Raw genomic sequence first — 26,148 nt, forward strand, 5'->3', positions numbered from 1 at the left:
CTTCTGGGTGTAAGATGCTGCACCATTGTAGTAATCCATCTTCATCAGTGGTTGCTTCAGTGAGAGCCTCTCTTTCAGTCTGTGGTCAGATGTTCTATCAATGATTGCTACTATCACAATGTTCAAACAAAATCATTAATTTATTTCGCAAACTCTTTGTCCAAAACAATATATAACTGAGGAACAGAGAGCAGGATGAGCCGCTCCCTGGAGCAATTTGGGTGAAGTTCCCTGCTCAAATGATCAAAGGTGACACCGCTCTGCCAAACCATGGGATATAACTTGGCAACCTTCCAATCATGGGCACCCCCCTAACCCATACACCATCCCATACATATTCATTCATATAAATAAATACAAAATGGGACACAGATGAAAACATCAAACAAGTATTTATTCATTAGTCTGTGGAGTAAGATTCCGTATTGCCTGTGTATAAATGGAGACCTTCTAGGCTGGATCATTTTCCTAAAATACGCAGGAACAGGTTAACAATGAAAGTGTGAGATAGTCCAGGTGAGGGCAGTAGAGAGCCAATATGAGACACAATTGGTTTAGACAATGAGTCCAAATGTGAGCTTCGGGAGGAAGAAGCATGGAGACCTGGGACACTTGAGTACCTGGGACAGGTGAGTATCAGAAACAGGAAACAGGAAGAGAGTCGGCTGTGTACATACACACTACGGTGTCAGTCAAAAGTTTGGTCATGCCAAGCCGCCTTCCTAGGAGAGTGATAGTGTCACCTTGCATTATTTAGCCACCTGACATAAACATAGCAGAAATGGTTTTGGAGGAGTTAGACCAGAGTGAAGGAAAGGCGACCACTCAGTGCTCAGCATATACCGTATGTAGGACCTCCTTCAGGACAGCTGGAGAAGCCTCATGAAACTGGTGTGGAGGAGAAGGTGGGGTCAGCCAGTCTGGGGTTAAGGGCCACTCTCAAATGCCCAATGGTGGCATCATTGTTCACAGGATTTGAACCAGTAACCTTCTGGGTCCCAACTCATGGAGTTGCCCCCCCCAACAAATAATTTTAATTTTGTTTATTATTTTTTTGCTCAGTGCATAATTTAATGTTTGTTATTTTATAGTCCTGAGGTCTTTATATTTATACTAAAATGCAGAGAATAGTACAAATAAACATTTCTAGGTGTGTCCAAACTTTTGACTGGTACTGTATGTGACAGAACAGAGAACAGGAAAACAGCTGGCTGTGCACCTATACACATATACTTACACCGCACAAGAGAACAGTAAACAGTAAGAGGTCTAGCCATGGACATACACACACTAGGAGAGTTACTCACAGCAGGCTATCCGTACCATGCCCGAGCATGATTCATTCCAGTTTGACTGGTGTGATCGCTCTGTACTGTACCAGGCCCGGCTTGAAGGGGCAGAGCCAAGCACAGTATGTTGTACTCCAGCACGGTATACAGCGTAATTGCTAACCGTGCCGGAGCACGAAACACAGACATGAGGTCAGGGGTGTGACTGGCACACACATGTATACATGTACAATATCCTCCTGAGACCCACCCATTCATTTATGTCCATTGCAGTGGACATTTTGTTTTTGCATCTATCTTTTCACTGATGTTGGGAAACATATTTATTCCTGTTGTGCACTAAAGAGGACATGCTGTGAAATTGAAAATAAAAATAAATTTGAAAAAATCTAAATTGTAAGATGTTTTATTTCCTCCAAAGACAAATAACCTACAACTGAAGGACACTTTTTTCCTGGGGTCTCAGGAGGGTATACATGAACTGGACCCTGAAGGAACAGATTGGGTAGGCTGTACAGATAGGATAGCGACAAACATGTACAGAGCTTTATATAACGGGCGTAAAAATCTGTTTGCATGTTGGCTTTTCCTTATGTTTAATAAACATGTTGCAAGAAGTACTGCCACACCACCTCTATCTTTTTATCATTTGTCTTCATCCACAGTATCTTGTCTTTTAGAAGATGTTGTGGCTGCTGAGCTGCATGTAGTGCTTATGCCTTCCATGATACACGGAAGCAGTAGCGTGTGGCGTGCTCCACTAACCGAACTGAATAAAAATACACCAAATCTTTACAGATTATTAACTTTTAGGCATCACAATACACCTCTCATTTATATTTTAGGCATGTAGTACTGAAAAGCCGACTTCCATACAGATTTTCACACCTGTTATCTAAAGCCCTGATAAAAAAAAAAACCCAAAAAACAAAGTACATCAAGAAACGAGATGGCAAAGGGGTCACTTTGGTCTACGGCACAGATGCAGTGTTTGCTGGAAATTTGGGTGACGAGAGTTTCTAGGAACAACTGGAAATATTTGGTAAAATATGTTGTTGTACATGCAGCACGGTTAAAGGAAAATTGCTGCACTGCCTACTCAATAAATCTTTAAGAGGGTTGTGTGTCATCGTGCCCAAAATGACTTCAAATAAGGCACAAACAAAATAAGGACATTAATCATGAAGCATTTTGTGGTGTGCGATAGTGCTTTTCTTCCTGTTCAACACAAGAAGTTGCAAGGTGACGACAAACGCGTGCTTGGCCCCAGATCGTTAAGCACAATGTGAGCGCAGACCAGCAGGGGAGTGGGAAGGGGGGACAGTCGTGCCCGGGCACGGTACAAAGCAACCGGGTCAAGCGTGAGTACGCCCTAAGTGTCACAGATAGACTGCTTCAGAGGTAAGTCTAGCCAAAATTGTGGCATCAAATGAGAGCACAGCAGAACAGCTGTTCTTCCAGCTTATCACAGTCCTTGGTGATGAGTGATGAAAAGCAGACTGTTGACACCTCGATCTGCAAGCAGCAGAACATCAGGGGTGTCAGGGCTGTGCAGATGCCCAGAGCCGCAGAAGACCACACTAAACCAATATGTTACAAAACATCCATGGCCATTTTAAATATAAAAGACATACAAATGAAATTAATAGCAAACATTATTTACAGAAAAGTTCTGTTTGTAAATGTAAATTTCCATGTCTTATAAAGTTTTATAAATAGTGTGTGTTGATTCCTCTCCTGATGCAGCGTACTGGGGTGTTATTCATGTTTCATGTCCGTCCACCACCAGTCACCGTGGGATACACAGTATCCATGAAGAATGCAAATCCCTCATTCCTTGTTTAAAAGGAAATCCTCTCAGTTCTGACCCAGTACTGCACACCCTCTTGATATGAATCTGCTGTAGGTGGACCCCCGAATTGTAGCAGACCCCACAGTGGGGCACAACTCTGGAGAAAAGACGAATTGCAAATTTTTTTTTTTGCAGTTGAGATTGTGATTTTCTCTCTTGGTTCTTCAGCAACACATTTGATTCTCGTTATTATTTTGCATTCCATGCTATCTTTATGAAGATGGAACAAACTATGTGGAGATGCAGGGTGGATCAGTTCACATATCGGTAATGACTGATAATCATTAAAAATCAAGATGTTGGTGTCAGTCCAATGTGTCAGTCTTGGCCAGTAATGCAGCCTGATATTTATACTTAATCAATATTCAAAGTCAGCAGCACCAGAGCTGAACACAAAACAGATTAAATAATGGAAATGACTGCATTGGACTATGAGCAATTTTCCGTAGCAGAGAATGAGGGACTTTGTCAGCTCGTTCACCATTTATACGAGGTCTCAAAGTGCCGGCCTGTGAAATTTATTATTATATCAGGTCTACAGATCAATCTTTCCACAGAATAAAAAACAACTTAACATCATTCCGTTAATCTGTGCCAGCATTTCCAATGATAAATGCTAATCATAAACTTAATCCTCATCTGCTCTTCAATATAACATGTTTTTCTGCCCCCTCTTCCTGTAATGCAATGTAACGCAGTCCTGCGATTTATTGACGCTGCTTATGGAGAAAAGGGAGAGCTTGGTTTGATGTAACAGATCTGCCCGCTAATGCGAACACGGCAGAATCCATATAAGAATGAAATCATATACAGGTATGAATCATGATTGTGATTCAGTCATAGAATGAGATCAAATAAGGGTATGAATTAAGATTGCGATTCAGCCTAGAATGGGAATGCATAGGGTATAAATGTGATTCAAAGCCAATTAATCATGCAGCCCTACTCCAGAGATAAAGAATAGGCTGGATAGTGTGAACAATGGAGAGTGTGCAGCTAAGTCTGGCTAAGGCTCAGCCTAACCCTGCGTTTAACATACCTTTGTTTGTGTATCTGTACACCATACCAGTGTACTATGCTATATAGTATAGAGGGTAATATACCAGGTAGGATACCAGTGTAGTGTACCTGTGCAATATACTATTTATTATACAAGTGTAACTTACCTGTTCAGTTTACTATTTAGTATACCAGTGTAGTGTACCTGTTCAATATGGCATGCAGTTTAAAGTGTAGTTTACCAGGTCATAATCCAATTACAAGACCGTTGCACAACAGTAACCTGGTTATGTTGCTCCAAAATCATCTTTAAATTAGCCAGAATACATGAAACATAATGCTTTCCTGCAAATATCATTTTGGGGATGTCTTTAAATTATTCACCAGTATTGACCCAAGACCACTTCCTTAGGAAAAGTGGGTTTAAGGTTGTTAAATTATTTGGTTAAAATTTGTATTCACTCCAGGAGTGGAACAATCAGTGGTGAAATGGCCCTCAGCAGTGAAACGAACCAGTACTGTGTAACATGAACCACACCCTGTGGACAGAGCTATTTATGGTACAGGTACCATACGTGTGTGTCTGTCTGTCTGTCTGTCTGTCTGTGTGTGTGTGTGTGTCTGTCTGTGTGTGTGTGTCTGTCTGTCTGTGTGTTTGAATGGATGTGGTCATGCAAGCCATTATGGATGATGCAGTGTGACTTGGGGAAAGAAAAATTATTTAGAAAATATCTTTCAAAATCACAGATTTTGCTTGCGGGTGAGGCTGGCCCCTCTCTCTCTCTCTCTCTCTCTCTCTCTCTCACACACACACACACACACTCATGCAGACGGTCATGTAGTTTAACTGCTGCACTTTACTTCCACTCCATAGATGTTATGAGGCCAGTTGAACTGCCAGGTGAAATATGAACGACAGCAGTGAGAGAGCAGTGCAGGCCAGGTGCCCGGCCACGCTGACGTCACTCCCAGAAGGCTCTGCAGACTCGTGGATTGTGTCATCTGTAAAGTAAAAGCAAGAGAAAGCAAAAGCTGGTCAAAACCAGGAAGTAGTTTATTACTGGATTACAAACAACCAACTCCTTAAAAGGAAAAAAGCAAATAAGCCACTCCCTCAATGAGGAAGAGCAGAGAAGACATACAGGCCACTCCCTCAATGAGGAAGAGCAGAGAAGACAGACAGGCCACTCCCTCAATGAGGAAGAGCAGAGAAGACAGACAGGCTACTCCCTCAATGAGGAAGAGCAGAGAAGACAGACAGGCCACTCCCTCAATGAGGAAGAGCAGAGAAGACAGACAGGCCACTCCCTCAATGAGGAAGAGCAGGGAAGACAGACAGGCCACTCCCTCAATGAGGAAGAGCAGAGAAGACAGACAGGCCACTCCCTCAATGAGGAAGAGCAGAGAAGACAGACAGGCCACTCCCTCAATGAGGAAGAGCAGAGAAGACAGACAGGCCACTCCCTCAATGAGGAAGAGCAGAGAAGACAGACAGGCCACTCCCTCAATGAGGAAGAGCAGAGAACACAGACAGGCCACTCCCTCAATGAGGAAGAGCAGAGAAGACAGACAGGCTACTCCCTCAATGAGGAAGAGCAGAGAAGACAGACAGGCTACTCCCTCAATGAGGAAGAGCAGGGAAGACAGACAGGCCACTCCCTCAATGAGGAAGAGCAGAGAAGACAGACAGGCTACTCCCTCAATGAGGAAGAGCAGGGAAGACAGACAGGCTACTCCCTCAATGAGGAAGAGCAGAGAAGACAGACAGGCTCACTCACAATGGAAGAGTAGATAGGTGTGGTTTATATTGCACTCTGGCTGCAGTGTTGCATGTTTGCTGACTGATGACGTGATGTGAGGGGCGTGTCCCAGTGAGAGCGATGAGCTACACCAACATGTATCAGAACCCGCCTCTTCCCTTTGACTGGATAGGAATGCTGCCTGGGGGTGGGGGGGGGGGTGGTGGTATACAGCTTCTCATCACCTACAAGTCATACTCAGTGGTGTGCCGAATGCAATTGTGTTTGTGTAGCGCACAAGTCCAGCTGTGTGCAAATCTGTTGATCAGAGTCTGTCTACTGTCCGTTTCCTTTGTTTTAACAATTGGCCACTCCCTCTTTTAGGCCACTCCCTCTTTTAGGCCACTCCCTCTTTTTTGGCCACTCCCTCTTTTAGGCTGCTCCATATTCTAGGGCACAGCCTTAAGTGCAGGAAACAGACAAACACTCATTAATAACTTGGGGAACAGCCAGATCGTTAGCAACACATGCAGCCCTGCTTTGGCTGACAGGAAAATGCTGCTGCCTGTTTGTAGGGTCTGACAGCATCAATTATCCATGACAAGCAACTATTAAATGATACATATTCTGCTGAGCTACATAAGGCACCATAATGAATGGCTACAATAAACACTACAGAACAGGAAAGTAGTGATTCATTTATAATAAAAGCCCACACAGAATATCAGATCATCATGCAGCGATGTGACAGAAAACTTAAGTGACATCATGTACAGCACATGCCATTTTCAAGGTCACATTGTGTAGACATTGTGTGTGGGGAGGGGGTCCCAGTATGAGTATGAGTTACGAAATTAGGGATACTGTGTGACAAGGACCCCTCCACAAATTGCTTCCTTATTGTAGTGGAGGAGTTTGTGTACCTCTGTGATTGTAGGAGCTGTGGTGTTGGGGAATTTGCCTTTGGTAGGGTCTCACAAGGCAAATTGGTCAGTCAAAATGCAATTCAAAAACCACTATGAAGGAAACGAGTAATGAGTGTGTAACCTCATCCAGATTAGGTCAGGTTGTTACCCATAAGGCCCAGCCAGGCAAAGGCCAAAGTAGATACATGGGTACACCCTCCTAAGGGCCCACCACCTGCAGGGGGGGCTGCGATGGCCCAGGGCATTGTGGATCAAGTGGCAGTCGAAGGCAAGGGCCTTCACAGACTGATCATTGGCTACAAAAATTGGCTTTAAGGACATGGGACATAAGCTCTCTGGTGGGAAAGGAGCCTTAGCTAGAGTGGGAGGTAGAGAGATACCATGCAGATATAGTTAAACTCACCTCAATGCATAGCACAGGCTTTGTAATTAAACTCCTGGAAAGGGGCTAGACTCTGCTCTGTACTTGAGTTGCCCTGGGTGACAGGTACTGGGGAGATATGGGTCTACTCATAGCTCCCAAGTTCAGCATCACTCGGTTGGAGTTCAACCCCAGTGAACGACAGGATTGCCTCCTCCTGACTGTTATCTGTGCTTAAGTGCCAAAACCTCAGTATATCCAACCTTCTTGGAGACCTTGGATGGGCTGCTGGAAGACACTCCCTCAGTTTTTCCATAACAAGCATAAAGGATCAAACATAAGGGTTTTGAAAGTACTCCAGGGTCCGGAACATTCCAGGCCACCGCTTGATGACCAATTTTGTAATAGTACTGTCTAATAGTACTGTGTGACCATATATCTTGGACACTTGGGTGAAGAGAGAAGCTGAGCTGTCAACTGATCACCACCTAGTGGTGACTTGGATCAGACGGTGCGGAATTACGGCGAACAAACCTGGCAGACCCTCCGGTTGTTGGTGCCTGTTGTGACAGCAACCCCCGAACCCAGTGATGTACACTTGCGGTGAGGGAAGCTGTCAGACTGAAGGAGGAGCACTGGCTGCCTTATGTCACTGATTCTGTTCATGACTTCCTGAATTCCTAGGTGAAGCCAAGGGGCAGAGGGGGGTCCAGTTTGGTGACCTCAGGTTTACATAATCGGTTTTTGCAAATGATGTGATCCTATTGGCTTCATCAAGCTGTAACCCTCAACATGCAGTGGGGCAGTTTGCAGCTGAGCGTGAAGCGACTGGGATGAGGATCAGCACTTCCAAATCTGAGGTTATAGTTCTCAACCAGAAAAGGATGGATTGCCCCCTCCATAAGAACATAAATTTACAAATGAGAGGAGGTCATTCGGCCCATCAAACTCGTTTGGGGAGAACTTAACTAATAGCTCAGAGTTGTTAAAATCTTATCTATCTCTGATTTAAAGGAACCCATGGTTTTAGCTTCCGCTACACTAGCAGGAAGACTATTCCATACTCTAACTACACGCTGTGTAAAGAAGTGTTTTCTCAAATTCAGTTTAAAATGTTCTCCCGCTAATTTCCACTTATGGCCACGAGTTCTAGTATTTAAACTAATATTGAAATAGCCATTTGGCTGAACAGCATCCAGACCCGTTAGAATCTTATATACCTGGATCATGTCCCCCCCTTAATCTCCTTTGTGCAACGCTGAACAGATTCAGCTCAGCTAACCTCTCCTCATAAGACATTCCTCTAAGACCAGGAATCATTCTTGTAGCCCTACGTCGAACCTTGTCCAAGGCAGCAATGTCCTCCTTAAGGTATGGTGACCAAACTTGCACAAAATATTCTAGGTGGGGTCTTACCAAGGAATTATATAAATGTAACATCACCTCCCTTGACTTAAACTCCACACACCTAGAGATATAATACAACATTCTATTGGCCTTTTTTTTATTGCTTCCCCACACTGGCAAGAGTGGGACATGGAAGCATCAACATACACACCGAGGTCTTTCTCATAATCAGCTACCTTTATTTCAGTGGAACCCATAAAATATCTGTACTTTATATTTCTGCTCCCTGAATGGATTACCTTACATTTATCTACGTTAAATTTTATCTGCCAGGTATCAGCCCAGTCGCTAATTAAATCCAGATCCCGTTGTAGCCTCTTTGCTGCTAATTTAATATCTGCTACACCACCCACCTTGGTGTCGTCTGCAAATTTAACCAGTTTACTGTATATATTGGTGTCAATATCATTAATGTAAATTAGGAACAATAATGGTCCTAAAATTGAACCCTGTGGTACCCCACTATGAATGCAGGCCCACTGCGACATTGAGCCTCTAATAACTACCCGCTGCTTGAGTTACTGCCTCAAGTGGAGGAGTTTAAGTATCTCGAGGTCTTGTTCACGAGTGAGGGAGGAATGTAGTGGGAGATTGACTGGCAGATCGGTGCAGAATCAGCAGTTATGTGTGTGTTATACTGGTCTGCTGTGGTGAAGAGAGCTGAGCTGGCAGGCGAAGCTATCAATTTACTGCTTGATCTATGCTCCTACCTTGACTTCACAAGCAATGGGTTGTGACCAAAATAATGAGACTGTTAATACAAGAAGAAGAAATTAGCTTTTTGCAGGGCGTCTGGCCTTGGCCTCAGACAAAGGGTGAGGAACTTGGACATTCAGTAGGAGCTCAAATTAGAGCTGCTGCTCTTCTGCATTGAAAGGATCCAGCTAAAGTGGTTTGGGCATCTATCTAGGATGCCTCTTGGACACCTCCCTGGTGAGGTGTTTTGGGTATGTCCAACTGGGAGGAGACCCCGGGCAGACCCAGGACACACTGGAGTGTTAATATGTCTCAGCTGAACTAGGAATGCCTTTGTATTCCCCCCGAGGAGATGGTGGAGGTGCCTGGGGAGAGGAAGGTCTGGGTCATCCCTGCTCAGTCTGCTGCCCCCATGACCCAGACCTGGATGAGTGGCAGAAAATGGAGGGATGGATGGATGGATGGATGGCTGTCACAAGGAAGATAATTAGGAGTTAGGTGTGAATTTGATTGGAGAAATGACGGCGATATCAGCAAGGTCTTCAAAATCATACTAACCTCTTGGTTCTAATGAATTGTCATTGACCTCAAATACGCGATCAGACCCCACAGTTTTTACACAGCTGTCTGGCAAAAGCAGAAAAACAGTGAAATGAGTGAAAGCACAAAGGACAACAATGAAGAATAAACCCTAAACTTAACCCTAATCCCCAGACAAGCAAGCAACCTAAACATCAAAGGCTATCTAAAGTAAGATTGCCTGGTTAGTTGCATCTCAACACAATCTAAACAGAAGCAAACTGACCTGAAGAAGGATAAATGGCCTGAATGTGGATAGATTTCCTGATATATTCAGGGTAAAGCCCAGAAATTAGGTATTGAAAGGAAGTACTTACTTGATGGTCGAACAAACACTTTAAGCTTTAAACATGTTCTTCTTCCATTTTCAGCTGTGGTAGATGCTGTGAAAACACAGACACCTGTTTTCATAGTTAGAATACTATTATATACTGTATATACTGTTAATCTGGTAGTACATAATGTATATAAACTGACTCTGCCAGATTGTTATCTCTGCCCACTTCTTGCATTTTTTACATAGATCTTCGAAAAGCATAAAGGATATATTAAACATGCTAAATTCTGCTATAGTCAATGACAATGGGAGCAATCCCAGGAACCAGGGCTCAAAACCAGAGCTCAAATGAACACCAAGGGAGATTCAAACCAGTACAAATAACACCGCACAATACTGAGAGTAATTGTATATAACTGCTCTAAACTGTTAATAGTCTTTTCTTTAGTACCTATTTATATTATTTCATGAATTTTTTACACCTCTTTCCTTATTAATTAAGGGTCCAAAGCAGATACTATGTGCTACGGACCCATATTGCTTTTGTTAGGATTTGTTATCTTTCTTCCCTAAAACTAAACAGTAAGACCTAGACCTACCAAATTTGGTAGGAAGAAATCAATTCCTACACACTACTCAGACCATCCGACCAAAATTAGACAGTCAGACATTTCTGCTGATATCTCCTAATTCTTTTTTCTGCAGATGCAGGAAGCTATTCCCTTTAATCCTTTAAGCTCCGCCTGGAAGTTTTTTGGCTAATTTGCATAACCTACTTTTGCCTACTAGTCCTACCTCATCTGACCAAATCAGTAATTGAAGTGTCAGAACAATAAGACCCCTGAGCTGAGTAGGACACCGTTCAAGGCTGGCCCCATTCTGTGGACACCGTTCAAGGCTGTCCCCATTTCACCTCCTTGGCTAATCCAAGTGAAATTTGGCAGATATGTAATATGACCAAGCCTGAGGTCAGACACTTACTATGGTACTCATAATTGACCACCATCAGCCAATCAAAATCAATCATCCATTTGACAGGCTTACCAATTACCAATCCACACCAAAACTGGACAATCCCTTCCGCTACGGCCCCTCAGCCCTCCCTGGTAAGGGCACCGCAGTCTGCCAGATGGGGCGTGAAAGTGACAACTTTTGCATTCCTGCCTATTTCTCCTAAACTTTCAAGCTTACAGTTGAAATTTGTTACCAGGCCTATTCAATATGTTATGCCAAATCAAACAACATATACAACGTGGTTCTACCTCTTTCCCTTTTTGCCTATTTCATATGTCTGAAAACAGGTTTTTTCGAACTTGCCGTAGGATTTTCACCCAGCCTATATAAATCTGGTATCATTCAAATCAGCCCTTATAAATAATTATTAAAAAAAATCTTACATATTCTGTAAGGTACGGCCACTCGCCACACTCTAACCATACCTGTGCCACACCCAATCCTATCGTGAATGCTTCAGCCAATCACTACCAAGCTTCAGCACATATTGTTGTAGGGCACTTGGAAAGGACCCTCCAAATTTCACGCTAATCAGTCAATAGGAGGAGCTACAGCAATTGTGCATGCGTCTCTAAACCTACAAAATCAGTGCAAATGACATTTTCCTCATTTGTCTTTGAATAAGATCTAATTGCTTTCAGTTCCATGACTCCTGCCAAATCAAAATATATGTACTGTCGAATTACAGTCATTTGCATTTCCTAGTGATGTTTAAAAACTCAATAAAAGACATTTTTCTATTACTCCTACAACCTCCACCGCACGTCCCCAGTTCTGGTAGCAGGCGAATGGGCACACTGCCCTTACGGATGACTCCTTGACCTGCCTGTACAGTATAGCCACCAGTCACACTTACCCTACAGCAGTCCCATGCCCATTTCAATCCGGCAGCTATATCTCAGGTACGCTTCAGCCAATCCTCACCAAACTGAATCCACTACTGTAGCACATGACTACAGATAGACCCTCCAACCTTGATGCCGATTGGTTAATAGGGGGTGCTATGACCATATATGTCTAAGGCCCACCTTGGCTATTTCAGCTGAGATCTCTTAAAATGCTAAAAAGAATTGTCACCTTTCCCTTCATCTCAGTACATTTCCTTTCATTTTACTGCCATTTAACTCATAGAAAACTATCAGACAGGGTGCACTATGCAGTTTTTTGCACATTTTAATAAATTGGCCAGCAGGGGGAGTCAGTGCTTCATTTCATAAATGCTATTCCCTAGCTTAAGGCCTCCTCCTTCAGATTGCCTGTTTGTTTTACAGTTGCTTATGTATATGCTGCATGATGTTTAAAATAATGCATCACAACTTCCTCAGAATGTTTCTGTCCTGTGGCATGTCCACCATGAAATCCTTCAAAATGGATAGTCACCACAGCTGTTCCTGCGAATTGTGTTTAAATGTTATACTTTTCATTTCCAGTGGTAATTTCCTACATCACAGTATTTGCTAGTATTACTGAATGTAGGACTACAAATGCATACATAGGCTGTGTTAGCTAATGGAAACAGTCAAACTACAACACTGGGTACTGACTGCATATATCAGACTAGTAAAATTGGAATAGACTATATTTGTCTTGTTCAGATATCTTTGCTTTGTCTGAGGAGGCTTGTGAATTATATCTGAGTCACAACAGTTGTGACAGCACGACTGACATACTATTCCATATAAGCGGCTAAAATCACATCTGAAAGAGCAGTCTACAAAAAGCACAAAGTATGGTTGTTGTGCTGTTGTTGGAGCAGGCTACAAAAACCATAAAGCATGATTGTTATGCTGTTACTTGGGCAGTCTACAAAAAGCATAAAGTATGATTGTTATGCTGTTATCTGGAGCAGTCTACAAAAAGCATAAAGCATGATTGTTATGCTGTTAGCTGGAGCAGTCTACAAAAAGCACCAAGCGTGATTGTTGTGCTGTTATCTGGAGCAGTCTACGAAAAGCACAAAGTATGGTTGTGCTGTTATCTGGAGCAGTCTATGAAAAGCATAAAGTATGGCTGTTGTGCTGTTATCTGGAGCAGTCTACAAAAAGCACAAAGTATGGTTGTTGTGCTATTATCTGGAGCAGTCTACGAAAAGCACAACGTATGGTTGTTGTGCTGTTATCTGGAGCAGTCTACAAAAAGCACAACGTATGGTTGTTGTGCTGTTATCTGGAGCAGTCTACAAAAAACACAACGTATGGTTGTTGTGCTGTTATCTGGAGCAGTCTACAAAAAGCACAACGTATGGTTGTTGTGCTGTTATCTGGAGCAGTCTACAAAAAGCACAACGTATGGTTGTTGTGCTGTTATCTGGAGCAGTCTACAAAAAGCACAACGTATGGTTGTTGTGCTGTTATCTGGAGCAGTTCCCCCAACAGAGCAATGCTGTTCTGAATATGCAAGACAGTCCAAGTTCACACAGCCAGCATAAGCAACATTTTACCTCTAAGATCTGGACCATCTGAACCAAAGCAGACATTCAGTGGGGGGGAGGTGTTACACCACAGTTTCTACATTCTCTCCTCTATCAGCTGACACGTTAGTCCTAGACTCAAACATCTTCATCCTGTTTCAGGATTATTTAGTACTGTCTGACTTTTTACTACAATGGCCCCCAGTGACAGTCAGTGCTCCATTTTCCAGCACTTCTCCTGTACTGGTTCTACGCCCTGGATGACATTCTGACGCTGTGGACCCTTCAGTTACTGCTTGTACTTACTAGTTGTAATTGTGTTTTATGTTCTTGATATCTGTATACCTGCTGCAAAGTCAAAGAAACTTACGCCCCCCCCCCCCCCCCCCCCCCCCCCCCACACACACACACACACACACACACACACACACACACATACACACATACACGCAGGAGAAGCGTTCCCATAAAGCTTCTTTCAAATGTCATCAGCATCAGATGTGAAACACTCAGAGGCATAGCACCTTATACATTATGTCCCAGACATGGGACCATACATGATAACTCACACACTCACAGAGCACCTTACTCGTTAACTGCACCACAGATGCTAACTCACAGACATGACACTACAAGTTAGCTCACATATACTGTCCCATACATGTTAATTCACAGACACAACTCCATGCATGTGAATGCACAGATACAGTACCTTACATGTTTATTCACAGACATGGTACCTTATACTTTAGCTCACAGATATGGTACTGTTCACATTATGTCACAGACACGACACCTCACATTTAGTCACAGACCTTGCACAGTATGGTCAATTCGCCTACATGGTACCGTACACATTAAGTCACAGGTATGGTACTGTACTATTGGCATAACATCAATGTCAAAACTTCAAGCCAATAAAACACAAAGTGAGAAATATAAACCTGCAAGTTGTAACATTTTGTTTGCGTGAATATCCCACTCGCAAACACAGAAAGAAGAATTGCGTGCATGTGTATCCTAATATTGCACTCAAACTGTCTTTTTTTCTTCTCAATTATTTTTTTTTTCATTCCTGATTTCATAGATATCGTCATGTGCCAAGTGGATCACCTTCGACTGCTCTCTGTGCTCCAGTGGAATATTTGGCTCGAGTTTTGACATCGAGGTGGTTTGATAACTTGAGGTCCGGCTCATTGCCGTTTGTCGATGAATTCACACGCGACACGATATTACGCACGCGACACGATATTTAAGTATGCGAAATTTTAAAACTTGCTAGTCTATATTTTATAGATTATAAATGCATAATCCCATGCCAGTGTATGTAGAGACATTGTTACTTACAGATGTAGTAGTACTCCCTTCCTGGTCGAAACTCAAAGCCCAGAGAGAATGGGGTGAAAAGCTGGAACTTCTCTGAGAACTTGAGAGGTGAGTGTGGCTGGTTGCACTCCCAGCGCTTGAAGCCCTTAGCAAGGTTCTCGCAGACACTGTAGCCGTCGTAGTTCACCATATAGAGCACATAGCGCTCGGCACGGTGCTCCAGCACCGAGTGGGCGTAGTAAGGACAGAACACATCCAGGTAGTCGTTGATACAAACGTCGATGTGATAGTCACCCCGCTGGAACCTGCCGGGAAAAGCGAGCACAGGGTTACAGCATGTCACGGTGACTAATGGGTTACAGTCTCCATAACCAAAGAGTCACGGGCTGTCATACAGGACCTCACAGACCAGCACCTCTCCCTGAACTGAAAGTGTGGCTCACAGACCTGAGTCTCTAAATGACTCGAGTCTGTTGTTGAACCGCAAATCTGGCTCACCGGTCTGTTCATACATGTTCGTACATTCTTGCAAGAAAACTCGATGTTCGTACGAAAGGTAGAAGTCACATGTATAAAACCTTGTATAAACCGTGATACTCATCGTTCAGAAATGTGTAAACTGCGATACTCGTTCACATAGAAACATTTGCACATATGCACGCTTGTCAGACTGCTTCATTCCCACCCATTAATTACCCTGCATTTACAATGCAAATTAGCCACGTGTATGTAAATGGACACACCATGCGGTTGCTCGCGCCCCGTCCAGGGTGCAAATTTAATGTAATGTTTAATTAAAATATTTGACATATTATGCATAATTATGATAACTCGTATAATATATTATTTATAATTATGATTACTCGGGCAGCCTATTGACCTTGCAACCCCAGATGTTTCTTTGCTCCATACTCTGGAGTTCTGATGCTTTCTGGAGTTCTTTCTTTCTCTCCTCTGATGCTTTCATGCGTTCTTTCTTTCTTTCTTTCCCTCTTCCCCTTTTTCCTGGTTCATATATCATTTTGTTGAAATGATTTAATTAATAATGGCTTGCAACCTATTCTTGTCGAGTGTCTTGTGAAAGGCGCTATATAAAAATAAACTGAATTGAAATTAATCGAAGAATGACCCATATAAGTTTACTGTGCCTACAGAGTATTTGTTTTTATGATTGTTGATTCCTTATTTCCTGTGGTGACTGTGACAGGCTTGGGACTGCAGCACACTCTTAGCACGCAATAAGCAGCCTCCGTGTTTGTTTGCTTGGAGCAGCAAACAGATTCATGGCCTCACGCGCATTTTCCCTTTTATAGTTCCTGCAGGTGCCAGTCGCTGATGAAATCACAGTGTAAAAAGCCTCTTCCTCAAGGTGGATATCGGCCCTCCTCCAAAGCCACTGTAGCTCTTCGTCATTTTGCCCTGTCACCGTCCCCTTGTTCCAGTCACCCTGTTGACTTGCTGGGTACAGGTGAGCATTTCTGCTTCCTGACCATAATAATTAATATGATCCTGTGCTCATTATCTTTGCGGTGCGTTTTGTGAATGAATGACAAAGATGTCTGCTGAGCTGCTGGTGTGCCCTGTCGCACGCAGAGATTTCTTCTCCATGACAGTATGCTGGTAAATTGTATGCAGTTGCTTCCTAAGCAATTGCAACAAGCGAAACCTCCCCAGCTCCAAGTGCAGTGCAGCGGCCCTTTGTTGGTGGGGCAGATGGCATTCAGAGAAAAACACAGCACCTACTGTAGATGATAAATCCCCAGAAGTAATGACAGTGCCATTGTGCTAAAAATGACAACAAAGTTCACTTGCCGACAGAACTGCTAAAAATGTATCCTGCATGGGGGCGAGGTGTGGCTCCACTGGCTAAGCCACTGTGTCTGTGAACGGAAGGTCACTGGCTCAGGTCCAGCCTCAGTATGTCTGTGGGCCCTTAAGTAAAGCCCTTTACCCCCAGCTCCCTGTTGTGGTTGCCCTTCACAACCAGCCCGCTATCACCAATGGAGTTGGGGGAGGCAAAAAATTAATTTTCCTGTAGGGGTCAGTAAAGAGTAGATTTAAAAGAAATACTGGTTAATTAGTATTTACTGGGAATTTCAGGATAAATGTCAACTGAACTGGTATAAGCAAGGTTACTAAAGGAACTGCTTTCTAATGAGAAGAATATTAGAGTTAGAGTTAGGATGTCTATACCTGTCTGCCTGACATCACATACTATCATGTACAATTAAGTCCTATGTAGGAGTTAGTTAACCTTCAGCATTTGCTGCTCAAAGTGCAGCTGCATCCTTGCTAAACATGAATCACGGATTGCTGGGATCTGCTGCGCGGGCAGAGGACCTCAGCGCTTCTGGGGTGTTAATCCTCCCGTCCCTCATTAGACCTTTAAGCTGCTTAGTGTGGCTGTGGGGGGGCAGGTCCACATAGAGTCACAGAGTTATTTCCTCTGTAAGAACCCCACTATGGGTGACACTTCGATCGTAATGAACAGTGATCACTAACTAACTGAGTGTGCTGCTGTGAGCACATGCTCCATGTCACACAGTAGTGTTGAGATCTTTCTGAAGTGTTGCCCAAATCCGCCGTTTGGCTCCTTGCCCTTTGGACTGAATGCCTTCCCCAGGGATACAAGGGATGCTAAACACCCTGGTGAGCAGCCCAATTCCTCAGCTATTCCTCCTGACTGTAGATCCTTGTCACAACGCATAATATAATAACTCGACAGAGTGTAACTAATTGAATGATGATAATAATAACAATAATAATGATGATGATAATAATAATAATGTTGCAATATAAAAATTTAATGTAGTCTATAAATTTGTTACATTTTGTGAAGTTATTACATAATGCAGTGTAATTACATAATGCTTTGTTACAATCCTGGCAGGACCCGTCAATCAAACTGTGCCTTGAAGAGGCCAGTCAGCTGAGGCTGGCCTGGGTTAGCAATTTGACTCTCCCTGCCGGCCCCTGGAGGATGGGCTCCCCCTTTGAGTCTGGTTAGGGTTAGGGTTCCCTCTGCTGCCCCCTGGAGAATGGGCTCCCCCTTTGAGTCTGGTCCCTCCCAAGGTTTCTTCCTTCTAGGGAGTTTTTCCTTGCCACTGTCGCCTCTGGCTTACTCACTGGGGGCTTTGGGTGGGGATGCTGTAAAGCGCTTTGAGACGATGTAATGTTGTGATAATGCGCTATACAAAAATAAATTTGTTTGTTTGTTTGTTTGTTAGCCTGTGACCTGTCCTAGGCCTAGGGATGATGGGGGCCGTTATGGCGAGATGTCGAAAGAAAGGAAAGAGAAGGTGTGTGCAAGGGCAAGACAGACCAGAAGGGGGGCTGATCGGCAGCGATGCCAGGGTCACACAGCGTTTCAGAAGAAGCTTAGTGGCCACATTTTACAGTTATAGGCGAAAGCCTCCCACTTTTTACTTGAAAAGGCAGGTTTTATAAACAAACTCCCCCCCCAAAAACCATGAAAAGTGAGTATAAAGGCGTGTCGGTGTTCTGAACGCAGTTCATGTTTTGGTAGATATTTGTGATTTTGTGATATTTATGAGTGTGAGACTTGAGGCTGACAGTGACTCCCCATTTACACAGATTGGCTGTGACTCACTCATTAGGAACACACCAAAAGACACACACATACAGAGACTGACCCACGCCACACACATGCTCAGACGTATCACATCTGAGAGATGTATGAGTGACACTGACCCCTCACGGCCCAGAAACTCACAGCCAGCATCAGTACATCGCTCCCTCCACAGCACAGGAAAAACAGCAATCGCGGCATTAAGCCTAGACCGCTTCATTTACATCACTTTGGTTTTGAAAGATGCCAGACAGAGCAATGCAGCTGTTTTGCTGGTGGTTCAATGGTCTTCAGTCCATTAGAAATGATTTTCCCAGCATCACAGAAATGAGCACAATTGTGCCCTCATGTCAGATCTGTAAGCTGAATATGATACAGACTGTAGGCAAAATGCCAGTCTAATATGACCACTTACAAAGAATATGGTCATATATTAAGATCAAGTACACTAATAAAATGTTGCAACATCATTATTACAGCATAATTAGTGCCTCATTGTTACTGTCACATTATCAATGTTAAATGATCCACTGTAACCAGTGTCAATACATTATAACTGATGTTTAACTAGGGTTTCTAACATTGAAACTAATGTCTGTCGTCCTGCAATAACATGAAACATTGGCTACTTCTCTGGATTTATTAGCAATGAAACAGTGTTTCAGGAGAAGATATTAGATTAGGGATGGACTATACTACTGAAAATAACAAAAACTTGATGCACAATACATCATTTAACTGATCAGTGTTGACCAATATTCATTAAAAATCTAGATGTCAGCATTGGTCCAATGTGCCAATATTGGCCGATATTTAAACTTTATCAGTATTCATAGCAGCACCAGCAGAGCTAAAGCCGGAACCACTACAATAATGGAGATGAAGCGGCATTGGATAAAGTGGCGGTATGGGGGGGCTAATACTGTTGCCTCACACATCCGGGACCAAGGTTTGAGTCTCCACCCTCCCTCCATGCGTGACGTTTGCATGTTTCCCCCCCGTCGTCAGGTTCTTCTGGGTTCTCTGGATTCCCCACACGGTCCAAAAAGATTCTGAAGTGAATTTTGAGTTACCAGGTTGCTCATAGGTGTGAATGGTGTGTGAGTGAGTGTGCCCATCCTGGGTTGTTCCCTGCCTTCTGCTCATAGTCTCTGGGATAGGCTCCAGACCCCCTGTGACCCTGAAAAGGACAAGTATTTACAGAAAATGGATAGATTGATGCATCAAATGATCAGCCATTTTCAGTAATGGAGGAAAAGGGATTTTGTCAGTTCATTTACCACTCAGCAGAGGTCATACATTACCAGCCTAAATCAGGCTTTCAGATCAATCTTTAGTCTTTCAAAGAATAATACACTTAAGGTCATTTAACTGATCTGCGCCAATAAGCTTGGCTGGAAAACGTAAGAGTTAATATGCACCTATATGTAAAGGATTAACCATAAAATCCACCCCTGCAAAGCTGTGACCCCACCATCCCCCCTGAAATTTTTCCAACTCAACCACTGGGGGTGACAAACAGAATGTGGAAATTGCCAGCCTTTATACAGCCTTTATACTACTTGAACAGACGGACACTGCTGCAACACGACTGAGAGAAGTCTTAGAAATATACTGTATATGTATACAGTTATGCTCTAGGGCAGGAATACTCCGCTGACATCCAGAGAGAAACACAATGTAATCTGGATCACGTGACTGATCACCAACCCACCCCCCCCAGCCGGTGAAATCTATAGAGGGCTTCTAAAACTGAACTAAAACTAACATTAAAACAAAATTATGAAGCTCAGTAAAAATACAAACTAAAATAAAAATGGTCAAAAATGAATAAAACTAAACTGAAAATGGGCCGGGTTGTCCAACAGAGATCAATCTCATTACTACAGCTCATTTCACCTCAGCTGAATGGGATTAAAACTCATTCAGACATCTAACACAACTGAACAAATGATATAATTATATTTTTTATGCGTCACAAGATAATAACAATCTGCTATGCTGATGAACTTTTATAAAAATTAACAGCTTTTTTTTTTTAAAATTATACTCTGAGTATAGTGTGACAATGCATGTAAATTAAAATGGTTTTGTTATTTTGCCCCTTATGACCCTATGGAAAGTCCTTGGGCTGTGCTGATTGGCTTGTTTTTTCCTACAGTACCCCAGAAAGAAAAAATCTGCCCAGTACTATACCCAGAGATGGTACGTAGGTACACCTGCTCAACTGCTTGTTGAAGCAAATACTTAACCAGCCAATCATATGTCAGCAGCACAATGTATAAAATCATGCACATACAAATCAGGAGCTTCAGTTAATGTTAATGATAATAAAACATGAGAAAGGTGATTTAGGTGACTTAGAACATGGCATGGTTGTTAGTGTCAGATGGGCTGGTATGAGTATTTCAGAAACTGCTGATCTACTGGAATTTTCACACACAACAGTCTCTAGGGTTAATGCGAAAAAAAGGAAAAAAAATCCAGTAAGCAGTGATTATCTAGGCGAAAATGTCTTGTTGATGGCAGATGTCTGAGAAGAACGGCCAGACTGGTTCAAGCCGACAGAAAGGCAACAGTAACTCCAAATAACCACTTGTTACACCCAAGGTATGCAGAAGAGCATCTCTGAATGCACAACATGTCGAACCTTGGGACAGATGGGCTACAGCAGCAGACAACCTCATTGGGTGCCACTCCTGTCAACTACGGACAGGGAGCTGAGGCTGCAGTGGACACAGGATCACCGAAACTGGGAGACTGGACAAACATTACCTGCTCAGATGATTTATGCAGTGATACTCAGGTGGTAGGGACAGAATTTGGCGTAAACAACATGAAAGAATAGATTCATCCTACCTTGTATGATCAATTCAGGCTGCTGCTGGTGTAATAGCGTGGAATACTTTCTTACTTTGGGCCCCTTAGTACCGACTGAGCGTTGTTTAAATGCTACAGCCTACCTGAGTATTGTTGCTGACCAGTACCAAGATGGTGTCCCCTGTGGCAGACGTGTTTGCCCGCTCCGCTCTGAAATGCCACCTTTCTCTTGTTTTTTGTGTGTTTTCTATTCTTTTTGCACTGGACAAGTGTTGTGCCCTGCTAGCTTATAGCAGACATTTTCTTCAGGACTCCGCTGCCCTCTTTGCAGAAGAGAGCTGCCCCCACCCTCAAAGACCCCACACACCCCCAACATGGACTGTTCACACTTCTGCCCTCAGGACGGAGGAACCTCCTGACTTAACAGCTCCTTCTCCCCCACTGCCATCAGACTCCTTAACAGCCGACAGGAGTATGATTAATGGACATCATACTGCCATACCATACCGTACCATACTATCATACTACCTCATACTGTAATTTTTTGCACATTAAGCTCTTTTGCACATTACACTTAACAGTATTTATTTTTCTATTTTTTTCTATTATACTGTACCTCGGCATTTTTGTGTGGACAGCAAAGTAAGAGTTTCATTGCACAGAGAAATGCAATATGCAATATGACAATAAACGCTTTGAATCTTGAATCACTATATGACCCCAGTCAGCCCAGCTGCTAATGGCTACTTCCAGCAGGATAACACACCATGTCACAAGCTCACATCATCTCAGACTGGTTTCTTGAACATGACAATGAGTTCACTGTATCAAATGGCCTCCACAGTCACCAGATCTCAATCTAACAGAGCACTTATGGCATGCAGAAGAATTTTGCATCATGAAGGTCCAGCCAACAAATCTGCAGCAACTGTATGATGCTATTATGTTATGATGGACAAAAGTGTCTGAGGAATGTTTTAAGCACCAACCTGAATCTACACCATGAAGAATTAAGGAAGATCTGAAGGCAAAAGGGGGTCCAACCCAGTACTAGCAAAGTATACCTAATAAAGTGGCCAGTGGGTATATGCGCCACAGCCAGTGACATTTCTTGGTATATGTTATGTTGCTTATGGGGTAAATGCAGAACAGGGATCCCCAATGATTTTTCACGGAGGGACAAATCCCACACAAATGCACTGGGTCCAATGTCTCAAAAAGGGGGGGGGGGGGGGGGGTCAGCTGTCTTTCTGTGTTTTGATCCAGACTGGTAAACTCTGAAGAAAACAAAATGGAGAAGATGCTAACCAGGGGTCAGAACCCACAAAAAACAAAAAACAGAAGACAGACACAGCGGCCTGCCATGCAGTTGTACACACGTGGTTCCCTGTCATAAGGTGACTGATGGATTTGGTGCCTTGTCAGATAATGACTCTTGAACACAGTGCCCAGTAACATGATGACTGACAGATACGGTACCCTGTCATCCAGTGACTAATGGATACAGTGCCCTGTCATACGGTGACTGAAGGATACAGTGCCCTGTCATATGGTGACTGACAGACATGGTTCCCTGTCATATGTCAACTGATGGACACTTGGTGTCTTTTTCATAGAGTGACTGTTGGGCACAGTTCCCTGTCATATGGTGACTGAAGAATACAGTGCCCTGACATACAGTGACTCTTAGACACGGTGCCCTCGCATACGGTGCCCTGTCATACAGTGACTGATGGATGCAGTGCCCTGACATACAGTGACTCTTAGACACGGTGCCCTCGCATACGGTGCCCTGTCATACAGTGACTGATGGATGCAGTGCCCTGACATACAGTGACTCTTAGACACGGTGCCCTCGCATACGGTGCCCTGTCATACAGTGACTGATGGATGCAGTGCCAATTCATACAGTGACTGACAAATTTGGTGCCTTCATATGGTGACTGACGGACACACACATGGTCACACAATTACAGACACACGCATTGGCCTGTCGTACAGTTACAGACACACGCATTGGCCTGTCGTACAGTTACAGACACACTGAGCTGTCAGTGCTCAGTACCTAGACCAGGGTTATTCAAATCATGGTCCTCGAGGTCCAAGCACTGCTGGTTTTCCAGCCTTCCTTTACCTGTCAGTCAGGTGTGAAGCCTCTGACCAATCAGAATCAGTAATTATTAAACTACCTACCTGGGAGAACTGAAAACAAGGCCTGGATTTGGAATCGAGGTCCAGATTTAAAGAACCATGATCTAGACCTTTCGGTTTCCTTAATGCCAAAATTTGCACGCATTATTCAGTATTATTAAACCTGAGAAACCAAATGTTCAAACCTATTTTTCCTCAAACAACGTCCCCAGGCCAAAGTCCCAGCACTGAATTAATGCATGTTAAAATAGTCTCTTTTTCTTAAATGGCACCTCCTTTTCTGTTGTATGTAATGCGATTGGCTGTACGAAATGTGGACTATTATAGCAAATCTGTAACCCCAGTCTGGCATAACAAACATCTGTCTCAGAGGCAGACTGAATGCAGGCCATTTTAGAGCAATTGCTATAGATGTCTTACAATGAAAGGGCAGCTTGCTGAGCATCAAAAACATTTCTAATACATGGAGAAAATGAACTTGTGTACATAAAAATGCAGCCCCTGCTGTCTTGCAATTTTTAAAATGAGTGTGAAAATCCTGCCTTGTTTGCCTGCATGTTGCACCGTGTCCCTTGTGTCTAACTGCAGGCCACTGAATATGGCCTGTATATGGCTGATGTGACTATATAGGCCAGAGTATGAAGGGAATTCTCAGGTGCGAAGCGTGGGGATGGAAAGCAGGCAGTTGGGCCCTGATGTCCTGCCAGGTGTCAGCATGGATTGCGCACTGTTTCCTGTGCATGGCGTCATTAGCAAAGCATCTATGTAATGCATGGCTGATGTAGCCAATTGCACTTACGGCATGCAGAAGAATTTTGCATTATGAAGGTCCAGCCAACAAATCTGCAGCAACTGTATGATGCTATTATGTTATGATGGACAAAAGTTTCCGTTAATTAGGTGTACAGTACTTTTCCTACATGGTATAACATCACATCACCATAGACTGTTGTATAAACAACAAACTGGTTGATGCTGTTTGTGCCGCAGAAGGGCATGATGAATGACAGCCTACTTGTGGCTGATGAATGGGTAACTTTATTTTTTAACCAAACTCAAAAATACAGGAAAGAAAAAGGATCACAAGGGGTCTAAACAAAAGCAGATAAACAACATGGGAACTAATCAAGACACACTGGAAAGCTGGGAAACACTGGGACGATGCGTTGAAACACAGACAAATACACTCTAACACACATACAAAACTGACAGAGAATCCAGGCAAGGGCAGGCATATGTATACACAGGTCACAAAGACAAGACAAGGGACAGATATTGTGTGAACCATTACTAATTAGCCAAAGACTAGGGCTAGGGGTTACGAGGAACAGGTGAGGGTCAATAACAATCATATAGGATTCAAACACTCGGAGATACTGGGAACACAGAGTAACAGGATGGCCAGTGACACCTGCTGGCCAAATGGGGAAGCAGCACATGAGGCAGGACCTGATCCTGGCAGTTTAGGTATATGCCCTGTGATGGATCAGCAAGCTACCCAGTATGTGCTCTACCTTAGATACTATGCTACCTGGAATAGGCTCCCAGTCTGGAGCAGTTTCAAGCTCGATTGATGGATGGATGGATTTATGCATATTCTTCATTACTATTAAATCAGATCTTTCATACAAGTTAATGACTAATTTACGCTGCATGGTCGATAATCTGAAAACCAAGCAAAGTTAGTATACAAAGCATGTCGGTGTTCAAAACAGATGTAATGTTTTTCTAGATATTTTGAGATTCCCCCCCCTTGCTTTTTATGAATTAACGTGGTCAGAACTTGTCAGGTTAGGGTGAAAGTTAAAAGTCGCACCAAAATAACGCGAAGCTGAGTTTCAGACAGAGCTGCTTGGGTCCCTTACCTGGGGTTGCTGCGGTTCCAGTAGACGGCATAGCGATCTGCCACTGCCTGGGTGGACAGCTCCCGGCTCAAAACGCACATCAAGATGAGCAGAAGCACGGCTGCCATCACCTCCACCCGCAGCATCACACAACAGCGATGTCTGTCACTTACACCGGCGCATGTGTCACTTTTTCCCAAGCATTTATCTGGAGCCGCTACAGACGAGGACTGCGCGAATCGAGACTAGTGATTTTACCGAGGGACTGTAAAGAAGTACCGCTGTTCTGTATTCAATTGTAATTTAAGTCATAATGGTAGAAATCTGTGAAGAATCGTAAAGCCCCCAAGAAAAATTAAGTATGAAAAGGCGCCTACAGCAACAAGCGGATCCCTTTATGATGTTCCTGAAAGCATGGCACCCGAATGATGCAGCGAGCAATTTAAAACCCCCAAATTACAGATCGGGGAGTACTGTTAGCATGGAAAAACATTTTCCAGAAAACCGATACAACCGTCTGCTTGGACGAAAAACGCAGGCTGAAACGTACCAGGGTGAGATTAAAAAATAAAACGGTGCGCATCGCCTTCGATGAGTCGCGTCGGGACCGGATCCCGTCCCTCGGAAACTTCGCACGAACTGATGACCGGGAGAGCCTGACTTCGCAGCGCTTCTTCCCATTCAGAGAAGAGGGGAGGAAACGTGCGTCCGGTGCCCGGCTTTTACGAGCCACATGGAGCCGTCCGTCTCCTTCCTCTCATGTACTGTATATATGAGCTCCAGCACTCTAGTGACTGAGCGAGGAAAAGAACAAAATGACCGGCCATCCGTGAGACCTAATGGAGAGCAGATGGGGTCCATACCGCCGG

The 26,148-nt window shown here is 43.5% G+C and overlaps 1 protein-coding gene across 2 annotated transcripts; it reads right to left on the minus strand.

The window, feature by feature from the left end:
* Nucleotides 1-417: 417 nt before the first annotated feature.
* On the minus strand, nucleotides 418-26,148 carry LOC111851484 (ephrin-A5-like). 2 transcript variants are annotated; one of them, XM_072714016.1, is made up of 5 exons: nucleotides 25,830-26,148; nucleotides 14,897-15,180; nucleotides 10,166-10,231; nucleotides 9,828-9,896; nucleotides 418-5,142 (listed from the first exon to the last, which is right to left on the minus strand). In XM_072714016.1, exons 1-5 carry the CDS (start codon nucleotides 25,958-25,960, stop codon nucleotides 5,018-5,020), a joined length of 675 nt encoding a protein of 224 aa, XP_072570117.1. In that variant the 5' UTR covers nucleotides 25,961-26,148; the 3' UTR covers nucleotides 418-5,017. The 2 variants fall into 2 exon arrangements, with proteins under 2 accessions (XP_072570117.1, XP_072570118.1); XM_072714017.1 differs by having other exon boundaries at nucleotides 25,301-25,950.

Source organism: Paramormyrops kingsleyae, chromosome 7 (assembly GCF_048594095.1).
Source record: "Paramormyrops kingsleyae isolate MSU_618 chromosome 7, PKINGS_0.4, whole genome shotgun sequence".
In the NCBI taxonomy this organism is placed as follows: domain Eukaryota; kingdom Metazoa; phylum Chordata; class Actinopteri; order Osteoglossiformes; family Mormyridae; genus Paramormyrops; species Paramormyrops kingsleyae.

Coding starts and splice junctions, on each gene's coding strand:
- LOC111851484 (XM_072714016.1), bottom strand. CDS start 25,960: ATGGGAAGAAGCGCTGCGAAGTCAGGCTCTCCCGGTCATCAGTTCGTG. Junction 15,181..25,829: donor TATTTTTTAATCTCACCCTG/GTACGTTTCAGC, acceptor TTTTCCCGGCAG/GTTCCAGCGGGGTGACTATC. Junction 9,897..10,165: donor AGTGTTTGTTCGACCATCAA/GTAAGTACTTCC, acceptor TGCTTTTGCCAG/ACAGCTGTGTAAAAACTGTG.